At 32.8% G+C, this 23,528-nt stretch overlaps 1 protein-coding gene across 2 annotated transcripts in view; it reads right to left on the minus strand.

Annotated features, from left to right (window-relative positions):
* The window catches only part of LRRC7 (leucine rich repeat containing 7), a 455,066-nt gene that overhangs the window by 97,053 nt on the left and 334,485 nt on the right, over positions 1-23,528 (minus strand). For both annotated transcript variants that reach the window (XM_065928451.1, XM_065928441.1), the window contains exons 11-17: positions 22,672-22,801; positions 21,610-21,725; positions 17,747-17,816; positions 15,743-15,842; positions 11,224-11,348; positions 8,940-9,188; positions 4,044-4,244 (exon numbers count right to left, since the gene is read on the minus strand). In XM_065928451.1, the coding sequence (XP_065784523.1) occupies positions 4,044-4,244; positions 8,940-9,188; positions 11,224-11,348; positions 15,743-15,842; positions 17,747-17,816; positions 21,610-21,725; positions 22,672-22,801 (991 nt within the window). The remainder of the gene's footprint in view (positions 1-4,043; positions 4,245-8,939; positions 9,189-11,223; positions 11,349-15,742; positions 15,843-17,746; positions 17,817-21,609; positions 21,726-22,671; positions 22,802-23,528) is intronic.

Here is a 23,528-nt window from a genome sequence, read left to right on the forward strand (position 1 = left end):
TTTGCCAACAAAGGTCCATCTAGTCAAGGTTATGGTTTTTCCAGTAGTCATGCATGGATGTGAGAGTTGGACCATAAAGAAAGCTGAGCGCCAAAGAAAAGATGCTTTTGAACTGTGGTGTTGGAGAAGACTCTTGAGAGTCCCATGGACTGCACGGAGATCCAACCAGTCCATCCTAACAGAAATCAGTCCTGAAGATTCACTGGAAAGACTGATGTTGAAGCTGAAACTCGAATACTTCGGCTACCTGATACGAAGAGCTGACTCATTGGAAAAGACCCTGAGGCTGGCAATGATTGAAGGCAGGAGGAGAAGGGGATGACAGAGGATGAGATGGCTGGATAGCATCACTGACTCAATGAACATGAGGTTGAATAAACTCTGGTAGTTGGTGATGGACCAGGAAGCCTGTCCATGGGGTCGCAAAGAGAAACGACTGAACAACGGAACTGAACTGAATTCAATTTATTATTCCCAATTAACCAGGTAGCAGGAGAACATTAAGAAATGCAAAAATACTAAATTTTCATTTTTCTAGCTGTAAAAATGGCTTGTTTATTCTCACGAGTAAGTAGTGATATAAATTTATGCACAATTGTTCTCTTTATGTCTGCTACCCTAGGTAGCTCTCAATTTCAAAATTCGATTGCACATTTCTTTTGATTAATAACCTTTGTGAATTGGGTATTTGTTGCTTGCTGTGATCAAAAAATCAAGTGCCACCCAAAAATCAATGTGAAACAGAATTTAGAATTGTGGTATCCAATATAATTCCAAGATTTGAGATAGTAGGTGGTGTCTAAAAGGCGCAGACATTTCATTAGTAACTAGTTTTGATTATTTAAGAGTGAAATAAAACTATGATTTTTTCTTTCAGTTTATGTGTGTTGTTTTTCAGTCACTAAGTCATGTCTGACTCTTTGCAACATACCCGGCTTGCCTGTCCTTCACTATCTCTCAGAGTTTGCTCAAACTCATGTCCATTGAGTTGGTTTTGTGTACTGTTTCCCAAATAGCCACTAAATGGGGCATAAATAACTACTAAGGTATTCAGACCTAACAATAATAAATGGAACTGTTAGGTATTTCTTAGCTATGACAGTTTACTAACCACTGATACTTTTGAGCCTTTGAAATTTTAAGTCTCTTAGGCTTTGATTTTTATATATAAATAAAATCTGGCTCCTTAAAAACTGTTTCTAAGTCACCCAGTTTATAGTATTCTGTTTAGCAGTCCCAACAGACTAAGATGCTAGGGGGAAAACAAATGCAATCTTCGCAAGGCATGTATAAAGGGAAATCAGGGCAGAGGAGAACCTTCATGTCTCTCTGATCTCTTTGTTCTTATGGCTTTCTTGGTCATAGGCTCAGTCTAGATTTAGGTTAAAACTACTGGCATAGGGTTGCAAATAGAAAATGATCAATAATTATACTGATATATCTCTCCTTCTTCTTTCTCTTTTGCTTTTACCTTGCTTTTTCTTTTTGTTTTCTGATTCTGCCTACCTCTATTTGCTTTTTTCGTGGTTTTCCATATTTAACAACATGGATAAATATATCATGTAACGTGTGATATCCTCTTCCACATTCTTGGCAGTATGATCTAAATAATGATGATTCAAAAATTGCATATATAGGCAAAACATAAAATAAAAATGCATAATATACACTGACCAGCCAGCCACTTGGTTATTTGTACTTATTATATCTGAAAGCAGAATAGAAAGAGGGCGTGGGTGCTCAGTCGTGTCTGGACTATAACCCAACCAGGCTCCTCTGTCCATAGAATTCTCCAAACAAGAATACTGGAGTGTGGCCCCTTAATTTGGGTGCGGTAATTTGAAAAGGCAGGATGTTACAGAAAGCAACATCTTCTCATTCTAGGATGTCTAAAAATTGAGGAAAGATCTAGAATCTTGATTTCAGGAAAAATGTTGATATTATCAGTGAAATTTCAAGAGGAAAAGGCTTGTAGAATAAGAAAACCAAGAAAGCGGGGCAGATCCCAGAAATAAATATGAAGCTGAAAGCTGAGCTTCAGTCTTATTTAGCTTGTCTACTATAGCTAATTAGGAAGTACAGATAGCCAATACCAAGTCACTGTGGTGTTTTTTAAGGAGGGCAGGATTAGACTTGTGTTTTGTAAAGATCATAAGCAAGGCAATGAGGGAGCTTGGGGCAAAGTAAGCCAAGAAATTGACAGTTTTTACAGAAATGCAGGACCCGAGGAGTGTTAGGAGACACACCCATGAAAACATATAGGCGTTGGTGATTGTTTGGAAGCGGCAGAGAGAAGGGAGAAAGAAGGAAAAAGAAAGCAAAATACCTCCCAATTTAGCTTGAGTGAACTGGTAGATAATGGTACCAGCTGGGGTTAAGACCAATTATACAGAAGGAGAAATGTTTGAAGTGAAAACATCAAATTTTTTTTTTTTGGATTTAAGTTTGAAGTCCTTGTGGGACAATTTTAAGATTTTTTCTCTACTATCAGGTTATTATTAAATTCATGATCAAAGCTACATTTTCCTTGCCTCACCTCTCCCATCCAGGTATAAAGCAATTTTAGGCTCTATGTATTTTGCTGTAGTTATTCAGCTTATGGATTATCATTACTTTACAGTTATGTGATGACAGGAGAGCTAAATATAAAGTGTATGTGTACTTAATGTGTACCCACTAACTGTTGATTTTCTTCCTTTTTATATTATTGCAGTATCTTAGAGATGAAAGTCTATTGCTTTGTTATAAAATATCTGTAATATTTTAGAAGTGAAAAAGTACATTAATATGGCTTTTATAGGCAAAACAAAGAAGTGGTGAAAATGAATATTTACTTAAGTTTTCTTTCCTAGATATCCAGCTATATATATGCCTCTTTTCTGGGGCAGGTTTGTATCAATACTTTAACTGGCAGATGTGCACACCGTGCTTATTTTTGCTTCTGCTTTTTTTTTTTTTTCTCTTTGCCTAGAATGCCTTCCTCTGTTTTTGCCTTTAAAAGAGTCACCCAATCTTGAACATGGAATTCAACTTTAAACACTTCGTGTAACTTTTTAAAGTGACTGGCAATGATCATGTACGTCTCCAGTTTCTTAGAGTACTATACTCTCCATCACACAGCCAATCATGTTATCACACTTTATATAATATGTTCTCTAGTTGCGTCATCTGTCTTAAATTTATCTGGTTAGTCTCTAAATTATTTGGGGACCATTAATACATTTTATATTTCTTTTCTTTCTCTCACAGTGTTTAGCACAGTGCTAAATATACAGTTGGTGTTCAATCAGTGCAACAAACTGATGCTTTGAAACGCAGATTTGTAAAAGAGTTTTGTCAACCTAGATATTTAAGCAGCAGGTATAGGAATTTCTAGATATACTCATATTAGTTATGTTTCTAATGAAGATAAAAAGATGATAATAAAATTAACTGAAGAGTAGATGAGATAGTACAGAGGTGGCATAAATGTAGTTGAATTCTTTTCAGACCACACAAACTGATACGGATGAACATCTAATTCATTCTAAAATATAGGAATTAAGCTTCATATTAGATTCCATAAAGCTAAATTTCAAAGTTATTGCCCCTTTTTCGCTGCTTATAGTAGTGTTTTCTATAAAGGGTGAAATCCAAACACAAAAATATTTTTAAAAATTGGCCCTAAATCTGATCAAGAATTTTACTAAGATTTGCAGAGTAATAATTAAAACTTCATTCATACTTTTCTAGTGATTCATACAATAAAAGTCAGGGATAGTCAAAGGAATGTTGTGAAAATGATTTAACTTACTGACCAGGACTAGCCAGGTGAGCAAACTATTCCTTCTGTGTATTGGAACTGTCGAAGCTTTATTAATGGTTTAAGGCCATGAAGGTGTCATTTATTAAATGCAACCCTCAGAGTTAAAAAGAGTAGACAGATTTATTTATATATTAGGAAAAAATGCACTTAATGAAGATCTGCTCAGTTAAAAAAAATGTCATTTAGTAATTTCAAAAAATCCAAACCACACTGGCAATTACCAATAACCTTGAAATACCTCCACTGTAATCTCCTTTGGGGCTACGGGCCACTTGTGTTCATATTTTTCTTTCACAGTTTGCTCCGTGTTAGCAGTTGGATTTGAATTCTCAACACGCACTCCATGGCTTGGTTTACCCACCAGATTTTGAACAGATTTTACCATATTCTTTAAATCCTCTGGATAAGGAGTTGGATATCGTTTTAGGTTTATTTCAACCTAGAAGTTTATAAAAAGAAATTTAACATAAAAATACCTTCAGCAAGCATGTTCACAAAACTACTCCATTTTATGTGCAGTAGTATAACCAAATGCAATATAGTGAGTGTTGAGCTGGCTGAAAAACTGTGTTGTAGAGTAGAATAGTCTTTACACATTCTGCCTCCTAGGACTTCTCCCCACCCCTGGTCACCCTTCTAGATTAAAAACAATTTTAGGATTTTATCCCATGTTTAGACCTACTCTATAAATGGTTGAAATAGCAGTAGGTCAAACACTTGAAAAATTTCTGAATCTCTGAAAAATGTAATCAAGTTACTATCAGCTGTATTTATACTTTAGAGGCTATTCTCTGCACTTTCTTAATTATTTATAAATAACTATTTTGACATTAGAAATATCTTTGAAATATCAATGCAGGTCATGCAATGAGACTCTAAAAGATTTACAAGTAGAGTTATCATTTATTGAAAAAAATGGGGAGTTGACAGTATCTATTAATATCATCAAATATACACCAGCTCTATGTTAATCAGCATGTTACATCAAAAGATAGGGTAGTTAATTCTTGTTAATAACTTAAAGAAACCCTTTTAGAGAGGTTTTTAAGTTAGTTTTTACCCTAATAAAGTAACATGCATTATAGGTTACATCTTACAATAAAGAGGGAAAAAAATTGAGAACTTTGTCTAAGATATTCTAGGTAAATATGTAAATTTTGGCTGCTTTTTATCGAGAGATTTATTTCCATTCTTGAATTCATTTTTGGCATATGAATCTCACTTTAGGGAATATATGTATATTAATTATTATTCTTCACATTTAATTTAGAGAGAGAAAATATGAGACATTCCACATAGAATATTCTACCATCAGAGTGCTTAAAATGTATTTAAAATGGCATAGATATAAAGTATCCAGGCTGATTAAAATGGAGTAGGAGGAAAAATAGGGGCATATTTACTTGGCTTGGTTTATTCTAATAGCCAAGTCTTCTTGCATCTGAGTAGAATCAACTTTACAAAATGGAATGATTTATGTGACTGTGGTGAGTATGTGTTATTAAAAATATGTGGGAGGGTGGTTTAGAAGTGACCAGAGGTGGAAGAGAAGCTGAAAGAGGAAGAAGAGAGGGAATGAGAGCTTAAAAGAGAAAAAGGGTGGGGCACACACAACCCCATATCTATGTAACACATGGAATGTAAGAAACTATGATAGTGGTATAGATCTGAGGGTTATAAATATGAATTCAAACACTTTTGCTCATCTGCAGTTTAGCAAATCCACCAACTTTGTTATTCTAGTATATTTTCCTGTGGCTCACTGTCCATATAAAATACTGGGATTAGACTTCATTAAATTATTTTTAACATTTGCTTAAGTACTAAAATTAAATTATATTTCCAATTAATTTTTGGAAAGCTCATGAAAAACCAGATAATTTTGTTAGTGTAAATATCATTGAAATGTGATTTAATCCTTAATATGCTGAAACAAGGATGAAGTTAATAATATATAGAAATAAATCTACAAAAATATAACCCATGAAAAAAGTTAGACTTTACCGAAAAAAGTAGACGTTGTTAGATGTAATATAAGTACATCTCAGGGTACTTTATAATGCATTCTTAAATAAACATAAAAAGAATGATAGCCATGCTAGACAAAGTCCATTGGGATGCATGCATTCTTGGATCTGCTGTTTAAATTGGTATTTGAAATATTAATCACAAATTCAATCAGTTTTAAATTATATTATTGAACTTGTTTAAAAGTACTTGATATCAGAGGACTAAAAGTCAAAAAACTACATTTAGAAAATGTAAATTGTAAAATGGTATGCCTAGTATACCAATTGAGAACACCTTTTAATTTTTAATAAGTGGTGGTACATGAATGAAAAGTAATTTTCAAATAGGGCATTAAATTAAAATTCTACGCATCTTAAAATATCTTCAATGTAAAATTATATATCTAAATTGAATCAAAGGCAAAAAATGGGATGGGATATGTTCTTTCTTAATTGAATTAAATACTTCATTGAATAATGTAATCTAATTTTTGAAGATGCTGTGTCTCTGCAGACACCATTAGATGACTGTTTTCTTTTTTTTTTTTTTTGATGACTGTTTTCTTATGGCCATGGTGCTGAAACTTTCTGGTTATTTTATAAGTAAGTTAATGTTATATTTTGGTCACATCACTGAATATATTTGGGTACTTTATCTCTGTAAAAATATTTAAATGTGGAAATAGAGTTGATTTGCCATGAAGCTAAAGAAGCTCAAGTTTTAGGGTATATCACCTTCATGGGCTCTTTCAAAGCCTTATGTATTTACTACTTATGTATTTACATGGTTATTTTATATTCTTTTCCTTAAAGAGGCTTCTCTCCAAATTGTGGAAAATCATGAAATCTAGAATTGTTCCACCTATACAATAAGTTCCTTGCTTCCCATTTGTTAGTCTACCAGCAGAATTGACTGGAAGACCTAAATTTTACCCCCAGCTAGCTGTAAGCCACAAATCTGACCAGTTTCTATTTGTGTAAAATAAGTAGATGGAATGATAACATTTAGGGTTAATTCAGAACTCAAATAAGATAAATGTGAAAGTTCTTTGAAAATATACAATTTCTATGCAGAGATTAGATACTATTTCTAATATCAGATTCTACTTAGTTATTTTTAAAATCTGGAGTCTTTGAGCAATTTAGATCTATTATATATATGTCTAGCCGTAATATCTATAACTGGATCTTTTCCAGGTTGTATGCACCAATATCATTTATTCAAATCTGCCATCTGCCAGGCACTATGCAAAGTGTTTTATAAGGATAAATAATTTATTATTAATTATTTTTATATAAATAATAAAAAACATCATTTACCAAATAGATTTAAATATGAATAATAGTCATAATTAATAACATTAATTAAAATATATAACAGACTACATTTCATAACCCACTGTAGTATCTGATCCCATTTTACAGAAGGAAAACAGGGGTTCAGATGGTATAAGTTGAAAGTCATACAGCGTTAGGTATCAATGCGTAGATTCAAGCTCAGGGTTTTGACTCCAAAGCTTATGCTTCACAAGTGTTACCTGGTTCAGAGCTACTCTCTGGTATAGGTGCAGCACATATTGTACAATCTTGTGGAAGAAATAGTATAAATTTAAAATGTGAATTTTATTGAGTTAAATAAGATAATGTCAATGTTTAAAACATGAATATATTAAAAATGAAAACAGTATTTTATAATTCTGTTATGTTGATAACCTCTCTAAAAGCATATTTTTTACCCTTTTACAGATTGTTTTGCCTATTTTCCAACTCATGTGTGATGTGCTTCTGAAATGAATAAACATGATCATAAATACAATTATATATATAGTTCAGTAAAGCTCAAATACAAAAGCAGTTTCTTTATATTTCTAAATATATAAGCTATAAATATTCCCTTATTCTAATATGGGACATATATAATAGATGGTAAAAATTTGTCAGTTATGTTCTTAGTAAACTATTGTGTTTATCACTCACCATAAAGTATTTGCTCATTTTACATATACATTTTATTAAAATGCAAGATTTTTACTGAAATGTTAATCTTAATTTTGAAAAATAGAAATGTTTCACAACATTATATATATCTTAGACCTTAAAAAAAGTGCAGTAAATGCAAATAGTAGCTGCAAGATGTTGGAGACTCCCAAAGATTTGGCAATGAAGAATTAATGTTAACAGCTAAGGGATTTAGAAATGATATCACAAATTCACATAGAAGTATGCTTTTCTTATATAATGATTAAAATATAATTTGATTTGATTGTAAATTCCAGTAAGAGAAATAATAGTTAATGCTTTGGTTGTTAGTTGTTAAATATCTTATTCTAGGAATTGAAACATTTTATAGAAAGGAAACCTATAGCAGTTTCAGTTAGGATTCTCAGCTTGCCTTATATTGTAGAAAGAATATAAGCCACAGAATAAGAATCTAGTCCACTATATGTGGATGATAAAGTTTATAAAAAATAGTGCTCTTCTACATCCCATTAAAATTTTCTTTTTCATTAAACTCTTAAACACCCCACCAACTGAGATAAGTAAGTCCTTTTGCCAGAGTTCCCAGGCCAATCTTCTCTTACAGGAATTCTCATTATCTGTGCCTTCAAATTAAAGGGAAATTGATGCTTTTCAATACATGTCCGTCTTTGTGCTCAAAATCCACTCTCAGCAAATTTCAAATGCAATCTCATGCTGTTTTAAGAATCTAGCTTTAGTTATTCAGTCTCTCCTAGAACTGATATTACAGAAAAATGTCTGGGGACAATTTAGATTGCATCAGTAGTGTCATCAACATTCTGCCCAACTATTGGTATTCCCACACTTTAAGAGAAAAACCTTAAAAATGAAAACATAAAAATGAAGTACCCAGCTCAAAAACCATGCCAGCTATCCCACCAGTAGGCATCTCATATTGATGTTCCCTCCCCCTCCAGCTCAGTTCTTCCCTCCCCACTGCCAATGTCAATGCACAAAGGTTAAGTTGGGATCAAACACTGGCAGTTGAAAGGTTTCTGGATGGTCAACATTTCTTACCCCACATCATGCAGAACATACCCCATAAACCACTGTTCCAAGGTTGCTTCTACATAGGGGATGCTCCTACCCCAGACACCTAGGCCTACCTGTCTGCCACTTAGAGAGGGAAGTGTGGTGGACTGTGCTGCTACTGGCAATGGAGAACACATGCTCCTTTCCTGCTGGAGGCCACTTATACAACCCCATGCCAGCTGTGGGTCATTCTGGGGGACAGGCATTTCTTGGATCTGCTGATCACACCTGGCCCACGGTGTGCAGCAATCGCCAGACAGTCTGGCAGGCTGGAGAGTAATCCCACGCTGGCCCCTTTCCCAGGGGGCTTGGCAGGAGTGATCCTGTGGGAGAAGGAATCTCCATTTTCTGGGAGAAAGAGGAGCACTGTAGCAAAACTTTCACTTTATCATTTTTCTATTCTTGATTTTTTTTTTTTTTCATTCTGGGTAATGCATTTAAAACAACCATCAGAAAATTCGTTTTAACTCTGTGTGATAAAACAGTACCAGTGTCACACAAAACCAAAGGATCTCAATTTCTTCACACAATGCAGCATTCATACTACATTAAACACATGGTAAGTAGGGCATTATACTCAAGTCCATTCGGAAGTTAATGCCACAGGTCAGCAGTTCCTTTTAAAATTTTATGTAAATTAAAGGTAAAATGAAAATGGTGCTAAATTTAATGTATATGTAATGAGCCAGAAAAGTATAATTTCATGTAAGATTTCAGCATATTCCATTCATCATGCTTCCATAATGATTTATTTAGACGTTTGCTTGTATTGTAATTTGTCCAATAACCAATGGCATTGGAAATACTCAAATTAGTCAAAACCAAGTAGTCTGAGATTTTGGAAACATGTATTATTTCCCCAATATATAAAATAAATCAAATATAAATAAACATAGAGAAAATGTACTCTAAAGTATAATGAGCCTACTCTTGTTATAATCAAACCTGATCACATAACACACAAACAGGGCTTCTAAATGTCTGTTTGCATTTACTATATTTTATGTTTTCATTGACACATATACCAAAGTATATTAAGTGTACTCTTTTCTTCTTAGAGCCTTTGAATTAGCTTTTTTTTTTTCTTTTTTTAAGGAAGAATTATGTAGTTTTTGACATTCAATGAAGTAAAAGAATGAATCAGAGGTCCAGGATAGAATGCATCATCCATTGGTTTCGGATTTAACATATAAAATCCTTACAAGAAGAACTAAAATGTTCTAAAGGTCTTTTTCCTTGTTTTAGTTAAAAATGTCTCTTTGGTTATTAGACAGCACTAATCAACCATTCAGAAACATTTTTGTAAGCCCAAATCTTTAACACAATTGTTATTTTGATTTGGGAATCTATTTTGAGTTCTTCACAATGATACAGGTAGGCTTTGTCAATTACAGTAAGGTTCTAGGGTGTGCTGGTTCAAGACAAAAGTTTAGAAAATGTGGGCAGGAGGAGACAGAGAAGAACATGTCTCACAATCCAGATCTATTAATAGGATGCATATACAATTAGTTAGGTAATTAGTCACCAAGGGTGAGAGCTGTTAGTACCCATGATGGAAAAAGTGCAAAAATAATATAAAAATGATGAGAGATTCAAGATGTTGCCATGATGATAAGATGAAGATCTGATGTTAATATAATCCATATAAATTATGACATTTTCAAATTTATATAATGGAAAAATACAGATTTAAAAATTCTGACCTTGTTACTTAGATTAGTGCCAATAAAGGATTTTTAAAAACATGTTTTATGGTTAAAATTTTTAAGCAATTTTCCTTAAGGGATACCACCTGCTATTAGGCACTCACCTAAGTTTAAATGAAAAACTTGTTCTCACACTTAAGAAAATTCATAACGTCTTCCCAAACATTCCAGAGACATAGAATCCTTCCAAAATTTTAAGGCAATGTAATATATAAATCCACTGGCTCTTTCATATATGTGGAGTTTGACTTCATACAGTCTGAATGATGCCCTGCTTTGCTCAGTGGTTAAAAAAAAGCATTTCAGTGTTTCAAAGATGTAGTAGTAAGGTATTAGGTGAAGCCCATTACCCAGACTTTTTGTTAGTTTTTTTTTTTTTTTTCTTTCTCTCAGCTTGAATCTCTCATGTTGCTATCCTGTAAGATGGGGTGGTTTGTGAAATTTGCTCAGTCAGGATGTTGCCTCATTCTGAAGCACAGCAGTGCTTCCAAAATCACATCCTGCTATAAGAAAAAGTACCGCCATGAGACTTGAAGATGTATCTGACCTTCTAGCAGAGGTCAGTCAGTGAGTCCCAAAGTCTATCTGAATAATAACTATGAACAAACAAAAATAATGAGAAGAAAGAGGAAACAAAAATTAAAAGGTTCACCTTAACTTTCCCAGCATTTTCATCATCTTCCTTTTTTTCTTCAAACTCAAAGGCAACAGTCATGCGTTGCTGTCTCTGTTCTTCCCATAGTGTAGGGTTAAAGCTGTCACTGTCTGACTGGAAATCTACAGTTAGATTCCAAAGTGTTACTTTTTTTTTTTTTACATAAATTGTTATTTAATAGAACTTAGTATACCATGCAAAAAAATGGTGAGAGGTACTAAAAACAAATATAAAAATAAAAAAAGAAAAGAAAAAAATAAAGGGACAGAAAGAAAGAAGCAAGTAAAGAAAGAAGGAAAGGAAAAAAAGGGAAAATTTCTCTTGATATTTGTTAAATAGTCTTTTAACATCTTAACTCAAATTCAGCTTTGCAAAGTGTACATTAATTATATATTGGGGTTGAGAAGTTTTCCAGTGTAGAGAATGGGCATAGCATAATAATGATAAAAGAGAGAGCTAGATTAAGTATTTTAAACTTTTAATTTGCAAAACAGCATAAAGGTAGTACTAATATAATCCTCAATTTAATAATGAGAAAACTATTGCCGAATTTCGAGAGACTTGTTCAAAGTCATGCAGCTTCTTCATGGCCAATGCAGGATTCTATTTCATGTCCTGTGACTACAGGACATGAATGTAATCAGTAATCTGTATTACGGTATTATAAAAGATACTATGTAACACTGCTTTGCAATAAGTGGTCTAAGATTTCAAACTGTTTTGTTGTAGTTTTGTGTGTCTGGCTGGGGGGCAATGTAGTGGTGCTAGGTTTTACCATGGCAAAAAATGTGCATGGTAAAAAATGTGGAAAATGAAGTCTTTAAGATTTGGGTCTCTGTTAGTTTAAATATGTCTCAAATTAACAGGGAAAAGAAATGGCTTATCCATCTTTAATTTACATGTTGGTTAATGGTAATATCTTCTTTGCAACATTATTGTTAAGATCACATTAAAAGGCAATAAAAGCACTTTTGTTCAGTTGCTAAGTCACATCCTACTCTTTGTGACCCCATGCTCTATAGCACATCAGGCTCCTCTGTCCTCCATTGTCTCCCAGAGTTTGCTCAAATTCACATCCAATAAGAGCTCTTAGTTTAGGCTAAATTCTTTCCCAATGCATGAACTTCATTATATATAAAACTTTATTGCAAGGAGTTCTGAAAGTTGGTTTTCTGCATAAAAAGTGAAAAAAGTGACTTGCTTAAAGTTTAAGAAAACTTCTGTACAAGCTCTGCTCTCCTCAAAGGACAACAAAAGAAAACAAAACAAATTAGGTGAATTGCTTAACATCCCATCTTACCTAACTAGGTCTACCTCACTCCCTGGAACAAATTAGGGATTTAATCTTTGAGGCTAGATCTCAGAAAGGGCTTCACTGGTGACTCAGAGGATAAAGCATCTGCCCACAATGCGGGAGACCTGGGTTCAATCCCTGGGTTGAGAAATAACTGGCAAATATGAGACACTTTTCACTTTTCTCCTATATCTTTTCAAAATGAAATATTCTGTTAATCTAGGGATATTAAAAAAGAAATGTAAGTAAAATTGCATGAATAAAACATAATCTTTACTTAAGATTCTTCTTATAACCTATGTAAACATAGTGGATTTTTCTTTCATAAATTCTAAAAGATCAATTTTACTGAAGCCTGAAAAATACATATGAAACAAGCTTTCCTTTTCCTACTTCTGTAGATCAAAATTTGAAGAAAAATTTCCACAAATGATTCATTTCCTTTTTAAGTAAAAAAAAAACAAAAAACAACAACAAAAACAAAACAAAACAAAAACCCTAACAACATTTATTGTAATTATTCTACAAATAACTCCATAAACAAATAATTTCTTTTAAAAATTGATCTTTTAAATGGGTTGGGTGGATTTAACCCTTGGGTGGATTAAAGTGAGTTTGCTCTTTCAATGTTAGGTTCATGAATCAAGGCAAATTGGAAGTGGTCAAATAGGAGATGGCAAGAGTGAACATCAACATGTTAGGAATCAGGGAACTAAAATGGACTGGAATGGGTAAATTTAACTCAGATGACCATTATATCTACTATTGTGGGAAAGAATCCCTTAGAGGAAATGGAGTAGCCATCATAGTCAACAAAAGGGTCCAAAATGAGATACTTGGATGCGATTTCAAAAACAACAGAATGATCTCTTTGTTTCCAAGGCAAACCATTCAATATCATGGTAATCCAAATCTATGCCCCGACCAGTAATGCTGAAGAAATGAAGTTGAATGGTTCTATGAAGACCTACAAGACCTTCTAGAACTAACACCCAAAAAAGATGTCCTTTTCATCACAGGGGACTGGAATGCAAAAGTAGGAAGTCAAGAGATACCCAGAGTAACAGGCAAGTTTGACCTTGTAGTAAAAAATGAAGCAGGGCAAATGTTAACGGAGTTTTGCGAAGAGAATGCACTGGTCATAGCAAAAACCCTTTTGCAACAACACAAGAAATGACTCTGCACATGGACATCACCAGATGGTTAATACCGAAATCAGATTGATTTTAATCTGCAGCCAATGATGGCGAAGTTCTATAGTCAGCAAAAACAAGACCAGCAGCTGACTATGGCTCAGATCATGAGCTCTTTATGGCAAAATTGAGACATAAATTGAAGAAAGTACGGCAAACCACTAGACCATTCAGGTATGACTTAAGTCAAATTCCTTATTATTATACAGTAGAAGTGACAAGTAGATTCAAGAGAGAAACAGTCTACTAGGCACTCTGTCTATGAGGAACATTTCAAACAAAGATGGGCCTTAGGAAGCATCACTATGAACAAAGATAGTGGAGGTGATGGAATTTCAGTTGAGCTATTTCAAACCCTAAAAGATGATGCTGTGAAAATGCTGGCAAATTTGGAAAACCGCAGTGGCCATGGGACTGGAAAAGTTCAGTTTTCATTCTAATCCCAAAGAAAGGCAATGCCAAAGAATGCTCAAACTACCACACAATTGCACTCATCTCACAAGTTAGCAAAGTAACGCTCAAAATTTTCCAAGCCAGGCTTCAATAGTATGTGAACTATGAACTTCCAGATGTTCAAGATGGTTTTAGAAAAGGCAGAAGGACCAGAAATCAAATTGCCAAAATCCATTGGATTATCGAAAAAGCAAGAGAGTTCCAGAAAATCATCTATTTCTGCTTTACTGACTATGCCTAGAGCCTTTGACTGTGTGGATCACAACAAACTGTGGAAAATTCTGAAAGAGATGGGAATACTGTCTCTTGAGAAATCTGTATGTAGGTCAGGAAGTGACAGTTAGAACTGGACATTGAACAACAGACTGGTTCCAAATAGGGAAAGGAGTACATCAAGGCTGTATACTGTCACCCTGCATATTTAACTTATATGCAGAGTGTATCATGAGAAACGCTGGGCTGGATGAAGCACAAGCTGGAATCAAGACTGCCAGGAGAAATATTGCCAGGAGAAACTTCAGAAATGCAGAAGACACCACACTTATGGCAGAAAGCAAAGAACTAAAGAGCTTCTTGATGAAAGTGAAAGATGAGAGTGAAAAAGTTGGCTTAAAACTCAACATCCAGAAAACTAAGACCATGGCATCTAGTCCCATCACTTCATGGCAAATAGATGGGGAAACAGTGGAAGCAGTGAAAGACTATTTTTCTGGGCTCCAAAATCACTGCAGATGGTAACTGCAGCCATGAAATTAAAAGATGCTTATTTCTTTTAGAAGAAGATAAGTTATGACCAACTTAGATGGCATATTAAAAAGCAGAGACATTACTTTGCCAACAAAGGTCCGACTAGTCAAAGCTATGGTTTTTCCATTAGCCATGTATGGATGTGAGAGTTGAACTATAAAGGAAGTTGAGCACCAAAGAACAGATGCTTTTGAACTGTGGTATTGGAGAAGACTCTTGAGAGTCCCTTGGACTGCAAGGAGATCTAACCAGTCCATCCTAACAGAAATCAGGCCTGAATATTCATTGGAAGGATTGATGCTGAAGCTGAAACTCCAATACTTTGGCCACCTGATGCGAAGAAATGACTGATTGGCAAAGACTTGAGGCTGGGAAAGATTGAAGGCTGAAGGAGAAGGGGACAACAGGGTATGAGATGGCTGGATGGCATCTCCAACTCAATGGACACAAGTTTGAGTAAATTCCGGGAGGTGGTGATGGACAGGGAGGCCTCACATGTTGCAGTCCATGGGGTCACAAATAGTTTAACATGATTTACTGAACTGAACTGAATGTTTAGTTAAGCGTTCTTGTGCCTTTCAATTCAAGATATTGCTCCTAAAAGTGAATGTTATTTTCATGATAAATATAAAGAGGAAGTGTTATGTTTTTGAAATTTCACTTATTAATAAAATATTATAGTATGGAAGATAAGATTTGTGCTTGGAATTAGCTCCCAAATGATTTATATGGCATGTCCATGTGCTAGTATTGGCCAGAGTTAGAATAACATTAATCCCTTTCATCCATAATCATACAAGTATAGGAGAAATTTCTACTGAATGTTTACCTTCATCACCACGAGGTTGCTGGGGAAACATGTAGTTAGTCAATACTCTTTGCTTTGTTTCTGGATGGGCTTCAGTTTGTAAAGGGATAAGGGCTTTGGACTGGAAGCAAAGGATATAAATTAGATTAATAATATTAGAAATATAAAGAGTATTTTTTTAATATAAGATAAAGGTCAACAGTCTGGCCTCAGTGTGTTGAATGAACAATTAAAAGAAAAGTAAGGAAAAAATAACAAAAAAATAAAATATAAGATAAAATAAGACTGCCGTAGAGGAATAATTTGAAATGACAAGGGTTTCATAGTGAGATTTTCTTTTTATTATATTCTTTTTCAAAACCTATTCATCTTACAATGCCTGTTTTTACCTTGAAGAGACCAAAATGTGTTAAACTGTTTCAACTAAGTAAACTTTTGGTATAGTTCTATAGATTCATGAACTGTTATCTTAAAAAGGCAAATGGAATTTGCTATTAAGTTCATACTATACAAGATCATCTATGAATTCAACTAAGTTAAAATATAAGCATTTACTTTTAACAGATTTTTGTAACCAGAGTCTACATATACATAAGCAACTGTCCTTGTATCTGATATATCACAAAGAATTTACCTATGGATAATAATATTTAATTCTCTAAATTAATTCTATTTCAGAAATATAATTTTTGAACATTTTTAGAACTTTGATTTAAAACACAATATATAAACATTGAGAATAATCATATTGTTTAATAGTTTATGCTTATTTCATAACATATATTAATAAGAGTCAAGGACAATGGCAATTTGGAATGCCAACTTGACTCATGAAACTGAGTCAGAAACACATTAAATCACTGTTCTAAATAAAAGTTAAATGATGCAGCCACTGTTCTGTTCATTCTTCCACAAGAATAATAAATCCTGATATTATGGAATTTTTTTAACAGTGTAAGACTGTAGAAAAGACTGTTCCCTTAGTATAGCTTATATTGATTCCAGAAATGATTTATTTTATAATGGTATATTGATGATTTGAAAAATCTATAGTTCATTGATAACTTGAATTTGAATGACAATCTAATTTTTTACTTAGTAGATGGGAAGAAAGTGCTGTAATGACTGTAGGGATATAAACACTATTCCCACACTTACATTTAACATTTTGCAGAGGTTTAATTTTTTACAAAAATTGCTCAATACTTATGTCTGAACAATTCATTTACCAGTAATACCGCTTTTATGCTCAGAAAATAATAATAACAAATTAAATCCAAGATGATTTGTTTTCATTTGGTAATTTATATTGGGGTAGGAAAAATTTTAAAATTTTTAAATTTAAAATTTTAAGATTACAAGAAAAAAGCCAAAAGAAAACAAAATATGTCAAAATGGTCTATCACTAGTTTTTGTGGTGGCAAATCAGATGCCTTCAATTGTTTTTATTTTGCAGTTAATAAAATTATTCATTAACACTCAATTACTGATTCAATTATAATCTAATTTCACAAGTGTAAGGATTAATATCATAGCAATTTCACAGAAAATATTGATAAGAGCAACAAATGGTATCACAATATTTTTGAATACATTTTTAGAATTAAGTTGATTATAATTAAAAGCATGGAAAAAAGGGAACATGGAGGATAGTAATTCCCTCTTATGGGGATTGTAGTAATGATTTCTTATTCTTTACCTTCAGAGGTATAATTAAAGTACATCCTCTAAGGACATATATGTATCACCTAGAAAAATGATCATTTTGTGTATTAGATTTCTGAGAAAGAAGTAGATACTAAATTGAAGTATTTTAAAGCAATGAGAATTATAGTACTGTATATCCATAGCAATGGAATACTTATTTGAGTTGCTATCCTTATAAAAATCTCTCTTCCAGGGGATAAAGAATCTATATTTTGTAGTAATTGTCAAAGATATCTATTGAGAATTAATTAGCAATTCACCATTTCAATTATAGTTCATTTTAATAAACAAAATAAATCAGGTAATAAAAAATTTCACCTGATTGTCAGAAAGCCACAAAGCTGCAAGCTCCTTCAGTTTGGTAAACGAGAATGGTAAATTCTTCAATCTGCAAAAATAAGAAATTTCTAAAGCATGGATGAAGATGGATAAAGATTATTTAATGAAGAGTTATTTAAAATACTATAACTTATTTATTTCATTCTTCTTTTCACTTCTTTCTCCACTGAGTAGCTTGAGGGGAAAATGATTCACTTTTAATCATTTAAAAGTGAAAATCTTGAGTCTACAACTCTCCAAATGATAGGATAAAACCCCAAATTGTTACCATGCCTCGTCAGACCCTCTCAGATCTGGTCCCTCAAACCTCCCCACAGCTTCTTTGCTACTCTTCCTGACAGTCCTGTGAGTGCCACTGGCCTCCAATCAGCCTACTCCCAGGAATAGCTCAGCTCCTTTCTCTGCCTGGAATACTCTTTCTTCCATATTTCACTTAACTTAAATTCCACAGATTCTCTAGCTTTCAGGTGAAATGCCAGTTTCTGCAAGAAGCTTTTCTTGACTCTTCAAATTTCTTTCCCCAATCTATCCTCAAAGCACTTTTACGTCAATGACATATCTCAGTTTGAAATTATCTACAATATTTATTTTGTAGTTATTTTTTGTTATGTTACTCTTTAATATCTCTTTAAAACTGTAGACTCTATGAGGGCAAGAGCCATTTCCATCTTCTTACTAAATGAATTTACAGCGCTGAATTTTATATTGGTTCCTGAAAGTGTGTCCTTTTGTTCTTCCACCCTGTATACATTGTGTAATAGATATTCAAAGAGGTAATCTTTAAAAATAGCATTTTGAGGTATGTGAAATTGTATTCAATCAAAATTATCTATTAAGCTCTGGTTTCAGCCTGTGGAGGGTCAAATCACCAATTGCCTACTTCAACATAAATATGATATACCTGAATTGTGCATGATCAATATATTGTTATTACATGAATTACCATCATAGCTAGTCAGGACAGTGAATAATACAAACAAGGCACACCAGTGAGTTTATTGTTACTTTCTGCGTGTTCACTTTTGAATACAGACAAACATTTTAGATGTGACTTGGAATGAAAATTTCTGTTAAATCTTTAACATGTTGGAATTCTATCAACCAAATGATGAATAAATACATTTTGATAACAGAGATTGAAAATGTCACAATAATGAATAAGAATTTTGAAAGCAGTTAATTGTATCTCCAAAGGCCCTATTAAATAATTTAACAAATATGAAAAGATATTGACAAGCCTATAAACATATCAACAGCGTGAGCATTGCTAGGAAACTTTAGCAAGGATATAATGACCTTGCTGAGCTAATTGGTACTTGTAAAACATAAGAATATAAAGAATAAGAGATCAAATTATATCACAATTATTTTTAATAGAATTATTATACTAGCATTTATAATATTAAGCCAAACTGCCCACAAAAACTATTTCTAATTTTAGTTATTTAGTTTAAGTTGGAAATTATAAAGTAAGATGCTATGAGAAGTGTTTACATCACGTGGAGATGAGTTAAAAGTAAAATATCAATTCTGCCACATCAAAATTACATGAGGGGATAACTCTCCAGAATCATTTACAATATCCATGATAAATCATCAGGCAAATCATAAAAGTAGAACATGGAAAGAAACTGTCAGAGAAAATGTTACCCATCTTTTTTTTCCCTCTTCCTGTGACCACCATTGAAAGTGAGGCTTTATTTAGTATTATAACTGTCCAGTAAATTGATCACTGGAGCAATCCTATAGTTGATAGTATAAATGAATCATTGTTCCTTAACTGTAATGACAAACTTCTAAAATTTAATGGATTGAGAATATAAAATTGGAATAATCATGACTTTTAAATAACATGTAATATTTAATCTTTTATTCAAGCAGTTTATTCTCTGATAGTGATATTCAACTTTTGCCTCAGCTTTGACTGAATATTAATTTTAATCTCGCGTTACAATGTTTACAACATTGTAAAGCAACTATACTCTCCAAAATTAAAAAAAATTCACTGATTAATTCATTAATTTAAAAATATTAGTTTGGTTCTATATTATGTTCCAATCACTGTATTAGGAGATAGATTAGCTTATATTTCTGACCTGGTGAAGTACTTAAATTCCTAGTATTATGAGATTCTCAATGTCTTATTAATATCTTTTGCAGTAGCTTTTAGCAATGTACTGTCCCATGGTAAGCACTCATATATGCTATATTTGTTGGATAAATAATTGCATTAGTAGTCCTAAACATGGGTCACTTAAATATTTTATAAGCATATTTTCCATTTTGTGTGAATTATTAATGTATAAAATTTGAATGGGCCAAGAATTCAGGAAAAACTTCCAGCTCATCATGAAAACTCTTCCTCCAGTTTGACAATAATGGAACTTGGTTCCATTGGGGACTGTAATTGAATTCACTGGAACCCATCTTCCTATGATATTTCTATGACTGTATATATAATACTGTCCACAAGAATATAATGAGAAAATTCCAAAAAATGTCTTACTGAAAGCTGGGCACAATATTTAATGCATCTCCTTCATTTTCCTCTCAAAGAGTCAAAACAAGAAATGGGTTGATTTGAAATGAATTACTCTTGTTGCAGTAAGCTATGAAGCTTCTTGGTCACCTTGATTTTAAAAATAAAATTCCAAAGCTTTTAAAAAATGTTTAATTCTGTACATGAAAATATTATTGAGCTGCTGCTGCTAAGTCGCTTCAGTCGTGTCTGACTCTGTACAACCCCATAGATGGCATCCCACCACCTGGCTCCTCTGTCCCTGTGATTCTCCAGGCAAGAATACTGGAGGGGGTTGCTATTTCCTTCTCCAATGCCTGCATGCATGCTAAAAAGTTGCTTCAGTCGTGTCTGACTCTGTGTGACCCCATGGACAGCAGCCCACCAGGCTCCTCTGTCCACGGGATTCTCTAGGCAAGAATACTGGAGTGGGTTGCCATTTCCTTTTCCAATTATTGAGCTACCAAATGCATTATTAGTTTTTTTTTCCTCAGACAAACTAACGAATAACTCCCACACTCACTGAAATTTCAGCATCTAAACATTCTCCATGATTCCATAAAAGCTAATCTTTGATAGTTTTGTTGCAGTCTCAGCTTCTCATGTTATCACTTGTCTGACTGAAACTTAATGGAAACAGAGTTCAAGTAGTCTGTTCTATTCCATAACCACTTTATCTTTTTAGCAGTTATTTTTAGTCAATATTGATTTTTGTCCTTTCCTCTTTGAGAACATTTGTGGTGGAGATAAAGATGAATTGCATTTTCACCTTTTTTTCCTGCCCCTTCAACAATGTAACACTTTAGTCACAAGAAGAGAACCTATTCTTTCTTTGTCCATTCTGTTCTGAACATGGCTAAATAACCATTTGGTTGTCCTTACTATAATTCACAAACTTTATGACTTTTTAGTATTAGGTTCTTGGCATTATTCTTACCAGTGTTTTGGTGGTGTGGACAGTATACATATAGCTCAGTTAATTTACTGGAGACATAAATGTATATATGAAAACATATATGTGCATACAAATATACCTATGCACATATTTTTATTACCAAATTTTATAGATTTTTATTATAATTATTTTCCATGTCTTCATAATATTATGCCTTCTGCATATGGGAAGGTTTTGGCATATAATTTTTGAAATATCAGTTTAAAAATAATTTAGCTTCTGCTATTTTCTAAATGAATATTTGCATATTTATATAAATGTTTGCATTCCATTTATTTCATAAGACATAGAAAAATTTTCAAAATTATTGATAAAAAGGAATAATTTGCTCTTAGAAAATAATGTGATTGTGAAATGTTTGAAAAATACCTGTTGTCACTCAGATTTAAGACTCTTAGTTTCTGCATCTGTCCAATCTCTTCAGGAAGAAATTCCAGTTTATTGGAGCGTAGAGACATGACCGTTACATTCTTACAGCTTCCAATCTATAGGTAATAAAAAAAGTAAAGGATCACAGTGTAAACTATTCTATATTAATATTTATAATTTATAAAGTGATTTGATTGATTTATAGATTTCTTTATCACTTCCAAGACTCAATATGTGCATTGTTTAATTTTTTATAATATGTGTATCTTTAAAATATGTTTATATAATATATTCCTTTAGATATTAAGGTAATGTATATCTCATATTCTTATACATGTTACAAAGGAATAATTTTCTTTTAAATTTTATGATTAGAATACTCATCAATTTCATTGTCTATCCAAATAAGCATTAATAATAATTGTTTATAAAAGATCATATATACTCAAAAATGAAGTCTTATTAACATTTCCTTTGCAAGAAACGAGTTTAACTTCACATTACAATAGTACTTTCACTTTTATTTATAACTTTTGTCTCTAAGACAATGATATATGGATTATTGCTCCTGATTATGAAAGCATTTAATAGGAAATGTGAAATTTAAAATATACATCACAGTTTTTTCTTGACATAAATAAATGAAAGTCCCATTGGGAGATGAATGCTAATGAATCCTTTTGGTGGATCCTGAAGTTAAAATAATACTATGCAACATGATACTTTAGAAAACGTATTTACATGAAAACTTTCACTTATAAATTGAAATATAATTATCTCTAAATTTATGTAATAACTTCTTAAAAGCAAAATATATAAATTATTTGCATGAATTTATTTTATTACTATTTTTGGCAATCAAAATTTAAGTCAAATGCATTTCCTTGATCAAATATAAGAACTTACCCCTTGTTATTTTAAAAAGAGTGATTAACAAATATATAACTCCTATATGCATTCACAGCTCAACTCATGGAGCTACACTGCTAATGCACCTGTTAAAATTTATATCCAAAACAGAGTCATTAAAAATTAATTAATAGAAATAAGTTTATTCCTCACTTCTCTGGGCAATTCTGGAAGGAAGTTCTCATCGACTGCTAATGTTCGAAGACTGTGAAGGTAGCCAATAGTAGAAGGTAGACACTCCAGTTCATTACAGCTACAGTCAAATTCTTCTAATAAAGATAAACTGAAAAGTTAAATACATTAGTTAGACATTCTAAAAGGTCAGATGGCAAAAAAATTTTGAAAAGGCCACATATTAAAATTCACCAACAAAAGTTATTTATGTAGCAATTGCTTAATATTATGTAAGTTGATTTATCAGTTCAGCCAAATGGTTCACTTGGCTGAACTATTATTAATATTACTTAATAAGTGGTTCAATTTGGTAAAATAAATATAGTTCATTTTTCTCCTTTCTTAATTCACTTGTCATTTAACTGAGCCTGAGAATGACAAAAAGTTTTGTCTGCTTTTGTACAACTTAGGTGTCTCTTATAGTCAGATGCTCATAATGTATATCCTTAGAATAAATGCATGTAAGTACATGGGCAGGTAAAAAGGTATAGATGGCAGGTACAAGAATGAGAAGATAAGGGGGGCAAAATATTAACAACAAAACCACTGATTAAACGCAATGTATTTTACTAAGCATTTTAGAGATAAAAGTAACTAATTTCCTTAAAGAAACTCTATCAGATATCTATTGTTTTAGACCTCTCTTACATATAAGGAAATAGAGGCGTAAAGAGGCTAAGCAACTAGCCCAAGGACACACAAAAGCAGGAAAGCTAGTACCTAAATGCAGACAATGTGGCTCCACTGTATTTTCTTGCCTCTCCGCCTGTGCCTTTCAGTAGCAGATGCTACAGACAGGTCACATTTCAGCCTGCAGATGTGTATTGGTTGCTTTA

The sequence above is a fragment of the Muntiacus reevesi genome, chromosome 1 (assembly GCF_963930625.1).
Source record: "Muntiacus reevesi chromosome 1, mMunRee1.1, whole genome shotgun sequence".
Taxonomy (NCBI): domain Eukaryota; kingdom Metazoa; phylum Chordata; class Mammalia; order Artiodactyla; family Cervidae; genus Muntiacus; species Muntiacus reevesi.